The following is a 17,873-nucleotide window of genomic DNA, read 5'->3' on the forward strand; positions in this document are numbered from 1 at the left end:
GATAATGGACGAGCCAACAAAATATCAGTTAAAATAAATATTGAACCAAGCCATTATTAAGTATATATAAATACATTTTTCAAAAAAAAATAAAAATAAATACATAAATACAAATTTATCTATGTAATTATTTTTACATTATCTATTTAGTTTGTCTATTAAATTAAAAACATTTTAGCCCTGTTCATTAAAGGCCTTGTCCATTAAAAGCCCTTTAAGTTTGGTCTTGACCTTATTATCATTAGGCTACCCTACCCAATAACCAGCTATATTATGTAGTAGTATGTCACATATAGATATTCAGTTAAAACAGGCACATACATGTTTCAGTTGATGCATATATACCAGATAAAATCTTGCTTTTATCTGTTAAATGCCACCATTGAATGCCTGTTAAAGGCCAGTTTGCTTGTGACCTATCTTACTTACTAAAGGGAGGGGAAAAAAAATTACAAGCCAGGGGATCTTTTCAGAACAAATTAATTGAATGGTTAATCTCCTGCCTAATGACGAGCCAAAAAGTTCTTTCCTATCTCTCACAATTCTGATTCCCTTCCTGCCCTATAAGATTATTAGAATTGTCCGCTAAATTTTGCCCATCAGCTTCTGATAGTAATCTGAATTTCAGAATTTTATGGAGCGATGTTACAGGCTTGATATTCTTGGATTGACCTTGATTTGGGTCGACTATACATGTTCCCTTGAAAAGGTTAGCATCCGAGGATCCTGTTTCTTCATGAATTAAAGGCGCCCTTTCTGCCAACAACAACAGAAATTTACAGGTGAATTGTGATAATTCGAAATTAAATCACGTGTAATTGATTGAAAATGAAACTGCCTACAAAAAAATGGATCTTCTACTTTCATGACAACAATTGCTTGAGTTATATACTTATCCAGAAGCACTCGTGCTATTCACTCCATACATCCACTGGCCTATACTTCTGAGCATTTGACCAGTATAAGTCTATAGGTTACATGATTTTGACCCCAACTAGCATGATATTTTACTTCTTTTAACATTTATCAATCTATCTTATTATGGTGAATAACAATAGACCATGGACGTGGAACCAAGTTGAATGACTCATTACCAAGCAAAATTATCCTAATCCAAACAACCTAATTGCCACTTCTGACCTTCTGTCTTAAAAAATTATCAGCAAGCCTAACAAACACAATTTAGCTTAATCTTTAAGATTTAATAGAAAAGAGAAAACCACATACCCTTCTCTGAAAAGATTAAGCATGTTCCAATAGTTTCTTCATATTCTCCTATCTGCAGACAAGATGACAGTATAAGAGCAGAATTCCTCGTTAAAAGAGCAAGATTGTAATGCCTTTAATACAAGTCTTGCTATAGGTCGAGCTCAGACATAGAAAGCATCCAGTCTTAATGTCTTATACCATTACTTAGTCACTCTCAATAGCTAATGCCCCAATATCTTATCACAACGACAATTATGCTCCAATTTAGTAGGAGCTTCAGGAGCGTTAAAAAACTTCTTGAATCCTCTTTAAAACACATTCATTGCCCAGATCTCGCCTCCTACAAAAACCTACATCAATTGTTGAGCTAGTTACATCCTAAACGAGTTTGCACTCCAGATCACTACTCCAGTGCTCCACATATATTCAAAAATAAATTGTTTCAACTTGGTTTCTAGTCTTTGGTTCCAAGCACCAATCACTTTTGTCTTTAGGACAGTTGGCAGATATATTTGAAGAGTGTGAACAACCTTAACCCCCCACCCCCTTCCCCATGTTATCAGTCAAAGAAACATTTACAAACTTACGTTTATCCACTTGGCAGAATTAGTACAATAACCTAACCACCCCCCCCTAGAATTAGATTTATCTACAAAAAAATTAGAGGTATGATACAATCTTGGAAGACCAAAAATAAGTCAAACTTCTAGAAATCCTGCTGAAATTGTTAAAAATCAGAATAAGGGCTATTATCCAACTTGGACTCATCATAGAAATCTTTCTGTCAGAATCTTCTCTTATAATAAAGTTGAAAATTCTTAGATAATTTCAGATAAAACAAGACAAATAAGAAGATATAATGTTACAACGAACAAAAGGCCATTAGCTCACCAGCTTCAGTTTGTCCCCAATGGTCAAGATGGGGTTGGCTGTATCCAAACCCTGCAATATAATTTTATACTTGTCAGGTTCAAGGTCATAAGAAGAAATGGAGTTACTAATCAATACCTTTCACATAGTTTCCCAAGTGATTACTACTAACCAACTTGTCCCAAATGCAATAGCAAAAGGTCCAATTACCATGTCAAATATCATGTTACAGCAGGATAAACATCATGTTTATATGGATCATGTATTGCAGATAGAATTATAGTATCCATAATTCTGATTAAATCACTGTATAAAATCAAGGGAAGATATTTTGTGAAACAGTTTCATAACCTCTAAATTATTTCTGATAGGAGAAACTTACGCTTTTTTTACAGTGATGATTATATTAATTCTAGAGGTGAATAATATAAGAGAGTGCTATCGAGAAAATTAACCAAATTGAGTACTTAAATTTGATTCATTTTTATAGTATCTAATGTGCATGGTAGATGAGTATTGGCAAGGCCTCTTAGAAACTGACATGGCAATGAGCTACACTAATCATGATGATAAGGGTAAAGAAAAGAGCAAAACATGGACAATTCTAATTGAAAAAATCTACATGTAGGCTATGTAGCTAATATGAAATGAACCACAATATAAGCATGTTTATTGCCTTAAAAATGAACCGAAGAGCACAGAAATCACCAAATTAGCTCACTTTCAAATATGAATTGGAAAAAGTATTTACTATTCCATTGTACTAGCATTTTACCCAATTTTCTTTCACTATTTTACTGAGAGGATATCTATTAAAATCAATGTCATCCGGAAGCAAGACAATAAATTTGAGACACGTAATAACTGTCCACACGAGAAATAACATACAGATAGAATGTATGGCTCATTTGGAGAAATGTCGAGTTGGCCACAAACAGCGTCAAGATTCAGCAATACATACTCGTCTTGCTGATTGTGATCAATGTTTGTTGCACCTAGTTCCATTACCTGCCAAACAGAAAGAAGCAAAGGTATAGAGGTAAGGAGACTAAGGACAAAAGAAGCATCACATCCATGGGCCAACGTAAGCAAGATATATATGATATAAAAAGGAGTATTTTCTTTTCCGTGCATAAAACCACCTAATTCTAGCATTCAAATTCTTTTCAGTTTTTTTGCAAATTTTAATTTCAAAGTATGTTGTTGAACAGTTGTCTCAGGGAAAAGTTACATCCTTCAGGACATGAATTACATGCACATTCTTCATCAAACACACGCAAAAACCATTGATACTAGATGGTCATTTATGCTATGTTTGGATAAGAAATTAGAAGGGAAATGGAAGGGAGGGAAATAGGAGGAAGGGGAAGGAAGGGAAAGTGAGGAAATGATGAGCTCCATTTTCCCTCCAAATCTCTCCAATTTTGAAGGGATGGTCTTTATTAAAGGAGGAGGGAAAATGGATCTCTCCCTCCCCCTTCCCTTCCTTCCCCCAACATATTATCCAAACAAGGAACTTTGTCTCCCTCCCTTTCCCTTCCCTTCCTTTCCTTCCATTTTTTGTTATCCAAACATACGCTTTGTTTGGATAGCAAAGAAGGAAGGAAAAGAAGGGGAGGGAAAATGGAGGAAGGGAAGGGAAAAGAAAGGGAGGGGGAGGTGAGCTCCATTTTCCCTCCAAATCTCTCCAATTTTGGAGAGATTATGGTTATTAAAGAGAGAGGGAAAATGGATCCCTCCCTCTCCTTCCCCTTCCTTCCCCCAATCTTTTACCCAAACAAGAGATTTTGTCCCCCTCCATTTCTCTTCTCTTCTTTTCCTTCCATTTCTTCTTATCCAAACAAAGTGTTAGTCTTAGTAACCCTTTTATATTACTACATAACTACAAAAGCTTTTATTCCTAAAGTCGTGCCTTGGTCTAGGTAACCCCCTTCCATAATTTTCTTAATGATTTGTAAATAGGCTTAATTGGAATCAAAGATGATGCGTATATTACACTGCTTCACCGAGATATCTATACCTAATATTTAAAAACACAAACCATCATGCCCATCATGCCACATGTACACTTTATTTTTCACCAATGCAATGCCATATGTCACCTCATTAACATTTTATTTAATTAATCCCCTTTCTCATATTTTTTTTTAAAAAAAACTAGCTTTAATTCAATACATGTATGAATGTTGTTTGGTTCACTTTCCCTCAACTTAATATCTTCTACAATTACATTTAATTTTCACCCCTTTAATTTGTCTCCTTTATAAACTATTTATTTTCCAATAAAAATATGTTATAAAATAAAAATTAATATTGTATACATATAAATAACCCGTGCATTGCACGGGACAAAAGGCTAGTTTGTTGAAAGAAGTTTACCAAGCAAGACCCTCTCCTCGACTCATCTGATATTGTAGTATTCCAAGTTAACCACTTATGCCTCTAAATAAACTTCCCTTTATCATATGCCTACTCTACAAATCCACTTCTACAAAAACTTCAAATAAAGTTCTTAATTAATCTTCTCATAATTGAAAGTTAAGACCAGGTTACTCATAGCTCTAGAAAAAGGAACCCATGTGCTTATACCCAAAAGACTAACCATCCCCACGCGATAAAAGCGAAAGGCAGACTAAAAATTAAACCAAGTTCATTATACTTTAACCCATAGAAAGTCATTCAGGCATTTTAACAAACACCTTCTAGGCGTCCCCTACAAATCTACAATGCTCATTATTTACATTTTAACCAACCAAAGCAAATTGCACCCGGAAAACCCCATTTCATAATCACAATCTTTTCACCATCTTTTTCAAACTACAATCATAATCTATGATGTTACCCTCATTCAAGTAGCTTTATTTATCCCACTAATCGAGCGTTGCATGTGCACATAAAACGTTGTTTTATATTGCTTATTATCCACTAATCATGATTTAAGAACTCTACTTTGATCTTGTCAAAAAAAGAATACTACTTTGATTATTTAAAGCAGATTATTTAAATTTGCAGATAATTGGAAATTAAGGACAGAAAAATATATACCTTTGCAGAGAAGAAATGTGCTCAAACAGTTCACTTGATAAGAACAGTGAGAGGGAGGAGCTCTTAATTTAAATTTACTAGAATGAACCCGTGATACTTGACTAGGAAATTGGTCATATTTAGATCGTGCATTTGGCTATGTAGCCTTGTATAACTAAAATAAGTATGATCATCGATTTTATACGAGCAATCTTGGATGTTATTTGACTAAAAATCTAGGGGGTACTAAACCGCGTCCGGTATTTACCGGGTAACGCCCGTATTTTTATATGAACTCCCTTAAGTAACCCTTTCTTAAATAACTCTTCAATTTTCTCTCTCTCACTTTCACTTTTACTTTTCTCTCTCTTCACCTTAAAAATTTCATTCACAAACACCACCAATCAAATCACCACCACCAAGCAAACCACCACAATTCCGTCACCACCAAACAAAGCCACCATAATTCCGTCGCCACCAAGGATTGCGACCGGCTACAAGGGACGATATCAATCGAAAAGGTAAGGGGGTTGGCGTCAGGTATTTGTTTTTATTTATTTTTTTATTTCAGTCGTTCCAAACGAATGCCTGAAATTTTAGGATGTTCCATGGAAGGAACACCTGAAATTTTAGAATCCCCCCTCGAACATTCTAAAATTTCAGGCGTTTCCCCCTGTAACATTCTAAAATTTCAGGTGTTTCCCCCCTTGAACGCCTTAAATGTTAGAATGTTTTAAGGGTGATTCTAAAATTTCAGGTGTTCCTTCCATGATTACGAAAAAAATAAAAATAAAAATAAAAAAATTCATAGCACTTATCGACTCCCTATGCTCCGACGATCTTTCTAGTGGCGTCGTTGCTTCCTTAAACTTGTTCATTCACCGTTTGTGCTAATTGGTGTAAAACAAATATTAAAAAAATATGACATGGTGGTTGTTCGTAGGTGATGGTTGTTTGGTGGTTGGTGGGGTAACAAGTTAGAGAGTGGTTAAAGAAAGTGAAAGTGGAATAGGATCAATTTTATATGGGGAGATGTTTGTAAAGTCATGTTAAAATACGGGCGTTACTCGGTAAATACTGGACGTGGTTTAGCAATTCACAAAACGTACGGGGGAACAAAAGATTGTTTATACTACATCGTAATTAAATTAACTATTTTCTAGCATCAACTAAACTTAAAAGAAAACAAAAGATAATGTGTAAATTTTTAGATGAAGAAAGCACATCCTAAAATGATCGAGCAATTAGTTAAATGAGCAAATTCATCAAAGAAGGCAATTTTTTGTTTAACAAAGTTCAGAGAGTGCACACCCTTTTAATCAAAACCACACAAGTAATTGTTAAGAATTCAACTCATCCCAAACCAAACATTAGCTAAAAGCTACCTTTAAAAATACAATGAATCGAATTGTTAAATGTTAACAGTATATTTCAAAAATACAAAGTATTACATTGATATCACTTTGGGCTCTCTTTACACATTTAGACAGCTGAATAATTGATCCCTCTTTAAGTCTTTAGATGCTTCTTAGAGAACATTTCTAGTGCTCTTCAAAAAGGTAGTGGAAGGTCTACTTAACTATATTAGCAAAGTAAGCAAATTGGCCGATTTTCGGATTTTCTTCTTTTCATGGCTGTTGCCAGATAGCAAGCAGTTCATATGCAAATATTTGTAGGAAACCACATGAAGGGCTAAGCCAACTCCCTGTTTGTCATGCCAAGCCAAAACAGCATATAATCTGTCATATTACATGCTGTAAAGTCATATCTCAGTGATCTGATAAGAGGGCATGGAAGCTCTGCAGAAGCAACAGATAACCATTTTCAGAGTACTAACATTCAAGAAACTGACCGAGTAAAGGTCAAAATAGTTGGGAGTTCACGGTAGAAGGTAAAGGTAAAACAACCAACTGCCGAAATAAAGAAGCTTATAAGAGTAGTATGCTAGTGCAACACCTACTCCTACTGAAGCATAAATCCAAAACCCGGGAATAGTTCTAGCACAGTATGAACCGCAACAATAAGCCCAGCAGACCTCTAGACAACTTATATAATTGATGTTAAAAACTATTCTTCACACTATTGGAATACACTATTGGAATCCATTCCTGCAAGGTGCAAAGTCCTCTTTAAGAACATGTAGCAGCTTTTTGTAGGTAGGTGCATCAACAATGTGTTTCTCCTGAAACTCTTTCAATAACCTCAATGCCTCTGCAGCTCTTCCTTTTCGGCAATACTCATCCAGAAGTGTCTTATAAGTAATGAGATCAGCCTTGTACTTTTCAGTCATCTCCCGCAAATAGCTGAGAGCTTCCTCAATCTCACCACCTAGTGCCAAAGAACTCACAAGAGAGTTGTATGTGTTAGCGCTAGCAACAAACCCTTTTTCCTTCATCTGAAAAAATAACTCCCTGGCGTTATTTGTCCTGGTTTGAGCACACAGTCCATAGATAAGGTAATCATAAGTGAGTGCATTAGGGACACAAGTATAAACAACACCCATCTGATGAAATATCCTCAAGGCCTCATTGACATGATTAGAAAGCACATATCCTTGTATCATTGAATTGAGGGCGAAAATGTCGGGCTCAATTTTATCATTTATCATTTGCTTGAAAAGGCACTCCATAGTACCCATGTACCAGTGATTGATGTATGTATCTCTTCTACGGCTAAGAAATGCAGCAAACAAAAGGTTGTAAGTCCTAATAGACGGCCTGCAATCTGAATTGTTGGCCTTCTTCATGTGTTTGAACACAGTAATAGCTCTGCTCAGCTTCCTGGCTTGAGTGTAGTAGTAAATAATAGTATTATACAGAGCCTCTGAACCAAAATGAGGAAGGGCAAGGAACTGATCGACAACATCATACATCTCCTCAATCATCCTGCCAACCCCAAGCTTCTGGACAGTAATGTGGTAGGTATTCATGCTATGCTTAAACCTATGTTGTTTTGACGCCCAATTAAAAAGTTCTAAACACACCAAAGGATCGTCTTCCAAGGCAATGGCATCGTGCAAATCATCAGCATTAAATCTTGCAGGCAGTTGGGATATAGCCTTATTGAACTGAACCTCATTAAGCACGGGTTTTCTAGCTAGTCTAAGCCTTCTATTAACCCGTTGTCTATAAGCTCCTGAAAATGGTCTATACGGCTTTGAAGAATACCACAATAAGCTGGTACGATTTATTTGAGAATAATGTGAATGGATGGTAAAGGCTGGGGTGAAATTAGACCAACCAATTCCAGCATCATTTACTTGATGAGGTGACACAAGTTTTGAAGAACAAACTTGATGGAAACACGAAGTAAACATACACGTTAACCATTTAAACCGATAATGATTGTAAAACCTCTGAATCGAGTTAAAGAACATGATTTCCTTAAGTATACATGTCAACTCAACAATTTGGCCCTCAACAGATACGCTCGGGGCAGCTAAAAATGAGTACCTACAACAACAACAAATGCTCCTCTTGATGATACAATAACCTACCAACAATAACAACAACAAATTTTGCTTATGATTATACGAGTCCGGAAAATACAATATGATACCTATAACAACAAATTACGCTTTTAATTATACGAGTTCGGAAATTACAATATTATAGAATGAAACAATGTCAACTGGCAGGTCAGCATTTGAATTAAAGCATACGAGCAGCAAACCAATAACATAAAATTCGTCTGGCTTAATAGTATCAAGGTTAATTGCACATATAAAAGTTCTAGCAATAAAATTGCTGGTTATATCTTTCAGTATTATACCTAATAGTTCAATAATCCAACTTAGAAGAACCCTAAATTAATTATACAGACAATTAAATTAAAGATAAACCCTAGATTGTGAAATTACGATATTCATTGAATAATGAAAATGTTACCTCAGAAACGGCTTAATGGAGGAGAGAATGCTTAGAATTTCATTCAATGGAGGATTCAGAGAACGCTTCAATGGAGCAAAAAAGGGAATGAGGTGCACTGTAAAAGTGAAGACTGAAGAGCTAAAAAACGACACACGTTTAAAAAAAACGACACTCGTTTAAACAGAGGCATTTCACTGTAAAAGGGAATGAGGTGCACTATAATCACTTTTTTTTTTTTTTTTTTTTGAAATTCTCATTAATAATTACAATCACGAACTTTTATTTTTTCGGTAAACCCTAAAACTTTTGATTATCAATGGTAAACATGAATTAATATTACTAAACTAATGGTAACATTAATGATATTTTAATATTATTAAAAGATTAACTAGGGTTAATCTTGGGTTAAGTAACAATAAATTTACATTAATACCCTTCAAATTATTTAAAAAACAACAAAAAAAAAAAACAAAATAAATCTGAACCCCTCCCCAGTTACCAGGCAACTAGCTCAGCAACCGCCCCTCCCCGCCGCTCAGCTCGCCTGGCCAACGGTTTCTCAACCCCATCCTCCGCCGGAGACCCCACCACCGACACCCTAATCCTAGAACGAGCACCTTCTCCCCTGTTCCCGACCCACACGCTCTCTCCTCTCATCACCACCGAAACCAGCCATCCTCCCTAGCCGAAATCAGCACCCTTCCTCTTCCTCGATTCCCTCTGATCTTCTTCCCCGATTCCCTCTCATTCCCCTTACTTTGATTAAAATTTCTAGGACTTTTGGCAATTTTGGGGTCAAATTTGTTGATTTTGGGGGTCGAATTTGACGATTTTGTTGATTTTTGAGGTCGAATTTGTTGATTTGGGGGTCAATTTTATTGATTTTTGGGGTTGAATTTGTCGATTTTGGGGTTGAATCTGTTGATTTTTGGGGTCGAATATGTTGATTTTGGGGTCGAAATTGCCGAATAGGTTGATTTGGGGTCGAATTCGTTGATTTTGGGGTCAAATTTGTTAGTTTTAGGTCGAATTTGTCGGGGTTTGCCGTTGAATTCTCTGGGTTTTGCGGTTCGAATGGCAGCGTCCTGAGGTTTGTTGTTGAATTGTTTCACGTGTTTCACTCGGTTGCTATGATCAAGCCATAGGTTATACAACACTAAAGCTACGTCACTCCGAGTTCGCTCCGATTCTGACCTTAACAAGTAGTTTAACAATGACGGTGGTGGCTGGGAAGGGAGTTGCAGCGGGGAGGAGGAAAGAGAAAGGAAGAAGAAAGAAGTAGTTATGCATAAGGGTATTAATGTATTTTTGTAGGTCGATTGCTAAACCATGGTAAAGGAATTTACAAATTGTTTAACTTAAGTTACCATTAGTTTAGTAATATTAATTAATGATTACCATTGATAATAAAAAGTTTTAGGGTTTACCATTGAGAAAAAATAAAAGTTTGTGATTACCAGTGAGAATTTCCCTTAATTTTTTTTGAAATTCAACTGTGAAAGAAAGAAAGATGTGAGATAGAGGGTGAGGATGAGGATGAGGATGAGGAGATTAAGAGAAGAGGGTCGAAGATTTGAAGGGTGGAAATAGGAGGGAGGCTTTCAGTTTAGAGGATTTTAGTTTAGAGTTACGAAGCATAAATTGTTTCTGTGGGTGGCATAATGTGTATTGAGAGGAGTCAGTTACCTTCAGTTAACATAAATGGTTACCAATTTGTCCCTACCAAATAGCGGATAAGAGAATCTAATGCCTGAATCAGTTTCCGGCCCTTACTTTTGTCGTTTCAAACATGTCCTTAAAGTGAAAACATAGCCTTTGGGATTTTTTGAAATAATAAATGTGCCACATATTCTCCAAAGTTTGTACTTGAAACATAAGTTTTGGGCACCTAAATTGCTAAAATGTTTTTATTTATTTATTTATTTTTATTAGATAATCAACAGTAGCTCGCCTTCTCCAACCTGCCAACAGTAACCTGCTTTGGATATTTACACCTTTGCTCAGGATATATGTTGTAGATATATCGTGATAATAAAAGTAATAAGCTTATTGGAGTGCTAATACTCAGCAATTTTCTAGGAAAATCTATGGGGACCTGTTTAAATTGTTGTGTATGAATAACTTGGATGCTTAAGAATGTCACTAGCTTTCTTTTTGTTGGGCATTATGCTATCATTTAGAATATGCACATTGCTCAAAAATAATAATGAAAGAAAACAGATAAAGAATTTGATGTGTTATTCATACTAGGAAAATGTAATACCACTGTACCAGAACATGGTTAATGGTTGAATGGATGCTTTTGGGGAAAGTAAACTGTACTTTTTTGGACTTCATAAATTAGAAGTGTGTTTCCTTGTAGGACTTGACAAACAATAGTCAATGAAAGAGCTTCACCTTTACTGAACCACAAGTATGTACCAAGGTGAGGTGTTCCTAACCCAAAAAATATATTGTTTTCTAAAGTGAAGATTCTGCTGGAGTTATGGGGTCTTCATAAATACATTTTAGTAGCATAAAATCTGGAAAATTGGCAGAAAGTAATTCAAAGTATTACCTATATTCTCAATGTATTAAATAATTATGTACAAAGAATTTTGTTTTTTTTTTTTTTTATAACAATTTATCAATGCAATGGTTTACTTTATGTCAAAAGTTCCATAAATATTTTTCATTTTTCCAAATTAAAATGATTTATTTAGGTATCCAATATTATGAAAAAAGTTTGTAATCTCTAAAGTTATTCATTATTATGAGCGGTTGTTTGGTTCAACTAAGGGAAAGGGAAACAAGGTGAATGGAATAAAATTCCCTTATATTTAGGAAGTTGTTTGTTTTAAACAATCATATTCATTCTTTCAACCACAACCACCACTTAATATCAGAAAACCACCATACAACCACCCACAAGCCATAATCCATTACTTCTCACTGCTTTCGTCGCCACCTCTCCCTCTTCTGTTGTCACTGTGCCACTCTTCCCCTGTTGCCACCACACCGCCCAATCTGTCTCTCTCTCTTTTTGGAAAAATCTTAAAGTTTACCACCATGAAAATGGTAAATTTACAGTTTCAAAGGTTTAATTCAGGGTCTGTTTGGTACAGGGTATTCTATGAATTTCCTATAAGTGTATATTTTTGAAAAATAAGTTTACCACCATGAAAATGGTGAATTTACGGTTTCAAAGGTTTTTTTTTTTCATTTTTCTTGAATTTTTATTCAAATTTTTATAGCCGGTTTTCGATAGCTTGGTTGTTTTTGTGGGGTGGATGGGTGGTTACCTGCGGTTTGAAGGTGGTTTATTGGTTGGTTGAGTAATAACCGGCAAGTTGGGGTTGGTTTCGTGGTTGGCAAAATTGTTTCCGGCGGTCTGAGGTGGATTTCTGCGGATCGGGCAGTGATTTGAGGGGTCAGTGGTGGTCAACGTTACTTAGGTGGTGATATTGGTGGTCGTTGTTAGTGAGGTGATCAGCTCTCTTGAATCTCTTTCCCTTTCATGAATACCCTGTACCAAATGGCCCCTAAATATTAGTGAGTTTATAAAAACATAAACTTGTAGGAAATTTATAGATAATTTTAAGTATTTCCAGCTATAGTATTCGTATCATTCCTAGGTACTATTTTACTCCCATTTTTACAAGATAATTGATTAACATGCCACTTTTGACTTTTATACGTAGTAGTTGAATCTTTTGAAACTAAACTGTTAATAGCTCATTGTTTCATATTAATTCAGTTGAGTGACTGGAATATTTTTCATGGAAGCCTAGAAAACTTCACATTACAAATTAGACTACATTTTGGGATATAATATAAATAAAGCTAAGGAGCTTTGCCCTCCAAAACAAATGTAGCCTATTCTTTTGAGTCAATGTAAGAATTACTTTGATCATATAGTGTGACAATAACGTTAGTATCATACTACATATACATTAGACAATATTACTAGGTAACCTTTTGTTGCCCCCTGGCTCTGTTGATCTGTTTAGCATACCTTACTCTTGATTTATTATTCTGTTGTTGCTAGAAGGTTGAGCAAAATATAGGCAGAGCGACTAGGTGTTTATTTACCTGTTAAATGTTTGATATAGGTGTTTGTGTTGGGCTATGTATGTTTATTTCCTTACCCTTGATTTATTATCCTGCTGTTGTCAGAAGAAGGTTGAGGAAAGTATAGAGAAAGGTTTGACTCGGTGTTATTTTATACTTGTTAGAGGTTTCATTGGGTGATCGTAATGGGTTAGGTTTGTTGGAGGTGAAATGCTCTTATATGTAATTCTCTGTTTCGCAATCTAAGGTTTATTCAGGGCACTCTAACAAAGCATCCTAAGACTCCTAACTAAAACTGATCGCAATCTATTGTTATAAAAACTATATAAACTGGATTCAGTTATTAGGGTTCGCTCTTTACTCCTAAATTATTTTAGAATTCTTGACAAACATGTATTACCGGCCTTTAGTTTTTGACCAGGCTGGTGGTCTGGAGGATGTGGAACTAAATTGTAGCTACTTAATGAGTTAATGGGTTGCTTTAAACGTTCCTTTAAGGTTTGCCTCTCTTTTTTGGGAGAGCTACCAGTTTAGGTGAGGATTGATGATTATAGTCTGTTGCCTGTTGAAATTTATTTGCAATCAAAACTCTTTGCTTACAACCACTCAGTGATCGATTCTTTTTTTTTTTTTTTAAAATATTTTATTGCCTTTTCCCCCCATCTCTGTTGTACCGAATTTCCTAGTATTCCTCACAAGTCAAGCAAGTAACTGTGGGGGGGAGGGTGTGGAGATTAAATGCTGTTGGGAAGTCATTTATCCATTCTTTAGTTGTTGTACAAAATACTGAGGATTTTCTTTTGTAAAGACTGCTTTATTTTTGCATCAATTGTTTGAGAGTATTATTGAATTACATGGGTAAGTATTTGAGTAAAATTATGTACCTTCTACTTTAATATTAGTATTACTAGTATATACTTAAAGGAAACATCACCCTGAATTATACTTGCTTTTGGATGGATATTGCAGTGCCTTCTGTAACTGAAGAAACATGGAAATCTCTGGTCCTGGAGTCAGATTTACCTGTCATGGTTGAATTTTGGGCTCCATGGTGTGGGCCTTGCAGAATTGTCCAACCTGTAATTGATGAGTTATCTAAGGAGTTTGCTGGTAAGCTTAAGGTGTTCAAAGTTAACACTGATGAGAGTGCAACCATCGCATCTGATTATGGAGTCCGAAGCATTCCCACAGTTATAATCTTCAAGAATGGCGAGAAGAAAGAAGCAATTATTGGTGCTGTTCCCAAATCCACTTTAACCTCCAGCATAGAGAAGTTTTTGTGAACATGATATGTAGTGGATGCCTATGAGGGATTCCAACTTTTCTAGTGCTTCTTTTTTCCCTTTTTTCATTAGGTATTATATGGTAATGCTTTGCTAAAACAATAAATTTCTGGCGATCCTGTATAGTTGATGCTATTGTATTTGGGCTCCTTGGAAGATCAAGTTAAATTTTTCGTAGTTGTGGATACATTTGTATCTATTCTTATTTGTGATCTTGCCTTGCATGCACATGCTTGCTCACTAATCCTCCATACATTCATTCTGTAATCCAGAATAATGATAAGGCAGTTTGTTTTCCATGGCATTTCAGTGTTTTGCAGGTTTTCCAACCTTCGTGCTACAACCTCTGGATAGTTCATTCTAGATTGTACTTGATGATGATGAAATTTGTTCATCACAAATCTCACATTACTTGGTCTAATTAAGTTTATGCAGGAGTAATTTGTTTATATATTCATATATGGGCTCCAAAAACTGTGACAGTACAACGTCCGAGTCTATATCTGAATTAGAATTCAAGCTCTGTAGGACTCTAATTGGCTGCTGTTAGTGCTGTATATCGTTTCTCTGGTATTGCAGAAAGTTCAGGTGTATGTAATTTTGGTCATTGGGATTTGAGAAAGGCTAAGTGTGTGGACTTGTGGTTTGGTATTGTATGATCGTTACGTATAACTTTTAATTTGGCTCCAAATTATGGGCAAATGTCTAGCTAGTAAGAAGTATGTACAAACTATGGTCCAAAGTACTCTGTACTCCGCATATTTTTTGAAGAAAGTCATGCCATTTGTTCCGCATTTAAATTTTTGACGGGCCAATTAATTAGCTATTATGAAATGGGAAGTTGGAAGCCAATAAAGTCATGGCGTTATAGGTAAACATTAAATATACAAATCATTTGTCCTTTGTTTAAAAAAAGGAAATTTTGCAAAAAAATCACTTTTTAAATCTCATTTTTTTGCAAATAACCACCTTTTAAAAAAAATTGTTGCAAAAAACCATCAATTTTAAAAATTTTGTTGCAAATTACCACTTTTTTACCCAAATTTATCAATTGTGTTACATTGAATTGGTGGTAAGTTGCAACAAAATTTTTAAAATTGGTGGTTTTTTGCAACATTTTTTTTAAAGGTGGTTAAATGCAAAAAACAATATTTAAAAGGTTGTTATTTGCAAAGTTTCCTTAAAAAAATAATAAAAATTAAAAATTGAACTATGACTTAAGAATTTAAGATTAGATTATGCGTACGCGCACAGAATTGTTGCAACTGCACATTGTTTAAAGCTTATGAGATTAAACAAATTTTTTTGTTTGTTTGTTTTAAGTTATGGGCATTCATAAATTGTTTCAGTAATTAAAAGAAAAACAATAGAGTAAAAGGGGAAGTAAACCAGAAAAAGAAGGCCAAAATCATTACATTGAACCTAACAATCTAACATAATAGTCCAAATTAAGAATTCAACTACATGTGCTAAACCAACAAACGCCTACTTCTTATGTAGTTCCTACATGATAACGTTGCAATAAAACAATAGTTACTTATCTCGATGTTGCTTGAATCAAAGTGACAATTGTCGTGTCGTGGCAAACCACCGACTTAAAAGACGATTCTGTGCTACCTTTCGATGCAATAGACGTGAAGCGGTCGCATCCAGGATAAACACGACGCCGAAGTTTATATGTACTTTCAAATCCGACTGAAACTCAAAATACTTGTCCAGAAAACATAACCAGTGTTTAGTGTTTAGATAAGAGAGAAAGATAGAAATTGAGTTGTATTTTTTTATGATGTGAAGGCTGGTTTTTATATAGAAACTGAAGGCAACGGTTAGCACACTAAGGGGGAAAAACGACCGAAATTAAGGAGCATAACTGTAGCCATAAAGGTCATAACAGTCGGCTACAATCAAGCCATAAAGGCCCCAACACTCGACCCTTCCATATTTTGTATGGAGTCTTGTCAAGCTTCATGTGAGGAACCATGTTCAAAACATGACAAGCTGAAAGAAAAACCTCCCCCCATTTGTTATTAAGAAGCCCATAACTAATAAGCATAGAATTCATCATATTCTGTAAAGTTCTATTTTTTTCGGCTACACCATTTTGTTCGGGTGCATATGAAGCTTTTTTTCATGTACAATGTCGTTTTACTCACTAAATGCCTTAAGAGTGTTAGGGTCATACTCACCACCCGTATCTCTCATGAGCCTATTAATCTTCTTGCCCAATGGTTTTCTACCTCAACCTTATATTTGAGGAACATTTCCTTTGCTTCATCCTTACACCTAAGAAGATAAACCATGGTGAAACGAGAACAATCATCAACAAAAGTTATGTAATACTTTACCCCCTGCATGCTGTAATACTTCATCAGTCTGTCTATCAACTGATTTAAATGGCTACTTTGTAAATTTGGCTTTAACGCATATTTCACATTTTGAAAAATTAGTATTAGAAAAGTGTGGAATTAAATTTAAGTGTTTAAGCCTTTCAATCGAATCAATATTAACGTGACCCAACCTTGCATGCCTTTCATCAATAGACTCAGCAATATAAGCAGAAGAAGTACTAGCTTAGCATTCTCATTCATATTATCAATTTTAACATCAAGAGTAAAAATTCCCCCATTACAAAAGCCCTTCCCCACAAATCTCCATTGCGAGTAAGAACTAATCTATTAGAATCAAAAGAGAGCTTCAGTCGAGCTTTCATGAGCAAACTACCAGAACTTAAATTCCTGCGCATTTCTAGAACATGAAAAACATTATAAAGAGTAAGCAATTTTTGAGGAGTGAGAGTGAGAACGGTCTTCCCTTTGCCTTGGATAGGAGCGGAAGCTGAGTTACCCATGAAGACATTTTTACCATCAACTTTGTCATAGGTAGTGAACATGTCTTTGACGTTGGCGCAAATGTTCCTTGTTGCTCCAATGTCAACCATCCACTCAGTATCATTTCCTATCAAGGTAGCTTCTAAACAACAGCAATAATAGCGTTGGAATCCTCAGTGAGATCCGCTACACTCTGCCCATTTTCTTCTTGAGCCTGTAATCATTAGATTATAAACCGTTAGACCATATTCAAAACAAGTTCCCCTAAACTTAAACTTATAAACTTTCCCTTCAAGCTTAAGAGAACTGCGTTTTGCCTTTGGATTGGTTGTTGGATTTTGGTTCAACAAGATTGGCTTTGGCAAAAGAAGAAGGTAAAACATATTGGCCTTTGTCCCTAATACGATTTTTCTCCTCAATTTATTTTGAGTTGTCCCACAAGCTCCTCTAAAGTTAGGTCTTTCTTTCTGTGCATCAATTGGCTACGAAAATCCTTCCAAGAGGGAGGTACGAAGTTTCTCAACCAAAACAACAACAAAGGTAATATCACAAATAGACGGAGCTTCAACAACCATATCAATACACACATTCTCATAAGCATGAATCTGATCAATAATAGGCTTATCATCCACCACTTGCAAAAGGGTTTTCAAATTTTTTTGGCCATTTAGGCCGGAAATTAGACTATTTCCAACCCTTTTTCCCTTAATTATTTTTCTTTAGTTTTAATAAATCTACAA

General features: G+C 35.4%; 3 protein-coding genes across 5 annotated transcripts; 1 reads left to right on the forward strand and 2 right to left on the reverse strand.

Moving 5' to 3' along the window:
* Positions 1-148: 148 nt before the first annotated feature.
* On the reverse strand, positions 149-5,523 carry LOC110720159 (general transcription factor 3C polypeptide 6-like). The gene is made up of 5 exons (XM_021899169.1): positions 5,125-5,523; positions 2,968-3,087; positions 2,101-2,151; positions 1,228-1,279; positions 149-756 (listed from the first exon to the last, which is right to left on the reverse strand). Exons 2-5 carry the CDS (start codon positions 3,082-3,084, stop codon positions 530-532), a joined length of 447 nt encoding a protein of 148 aa, XP_021754861.1. The 5' UTR covers positions 3,085-3,087; positions 5,125-5,523; the 3' UTR covers positions 149-529.
* Positions 5,524-6,502: 979 nt separating this feature from the next.
* Positions 6,503-10,970, reverse strand: LOC110720158 (pentatricopeptide repeat-containing protein At2g27800, mitochondrial-like). Of its 2 annotated transcripts, none has more exons than XM_021899167.1 (2): positions 8,991-10,970; positions 6,503-8,555 (listed from the first exon to the last, which is right to left on the reverse strand). In XM_021899167.1, the coding sequence occupies exon 2, from the start codon at positions 8,477-8,479 to the stop codon at positions 7,196-7,198; it is 1,284 nt and encodes a 427-aa protein (XP_021754859.1). In that variant the 5' UTR covers positions 8,480-8,555; positions 8,991-10,970; the 3' UTR covers positions 6,503-7,195. The 2 variants fall into 2 exon arrangements, with proteins under 2 accessions (XP_021754859.1, XP_021754858.1); XM_021899166.1 differs by having other exon boundaries at positions 6,503-8,595.
* A 767-nt stretch (positions 10,971-11,737) lies between these two features.
* On the forward strand, positions 11,738-14,510 carry LOC110720160 (thioredoxin M-type, chloroplastic-like). Of its 2 annotated transcripts, none has more exons than XM_021899171.1 (2): positions 11,738-12,503; positions 13,992-14,510. In XM_021899171.1, coding segments are annotated over exons 1-2 (315 nt in total). In that variant the 5' UTR covers positions 11,738-12,502; the 3' UTR covers positions 14,306-14,510. The 2 variants fall into 2 exon arrangements, with proteins under 2 accessions (XP_021754863.1, XP_021754862.1); XM_021899170.1 differs by lacking the exon at positions 11,738-12,503 and adding an exon at positions 12,611-13,880.
* Positions 14,511-17,873: the final 3,363 nt, after the last annotated feature.

This window comes from Chenopodium quinoa, unplaced genomic scaffold (genome assembly GCF_001683475.1).
Source record: "Chenopodium quinoa cultivar QQ74 unplaced genomic scaffold, ASM168347v1, whole genome shotgun sequence".
NCBI lineage: Eukaryota > Viridiplantae > Streptophyta > Magnoliopsida > Caryophyllales > Amaranthaceae > Chenopodium > Chenopodium quinoa.

Excerpts from the sequence above, each read along its gene's own strand:
- LOC110720158 (XM_021899167.1), bottom strand. The coding sequence starts at position 8,479 with ATGTTCTTTAACTCGATTCAGAGGTTTTACAATCATTATCGGTTTAAA.
- LOC110720159 (XM_021899169.1), bottom strand. The coding sequence starts at position 3,084 with ATGGAACTAGGTGCAACAAACATTGATCACAATCAGCAAGACGAGTAT. Across the intron at positions 1,280-2,100 it reads TTGGGGACAAACTGAAGCTG|ATAGGAGAATATGAAGAAAC; the intron begins GTGAGCTAATGG and ends TCTTGTCTGCAG. Across the intron at positions 757-1,227 it reads CTTAATCTTTTCAGAGAAGG|AAAGGGCGCCTTTAATTCAT; the intron begins GTATGTGGTTTT and ends TGTTGTTGGCAG.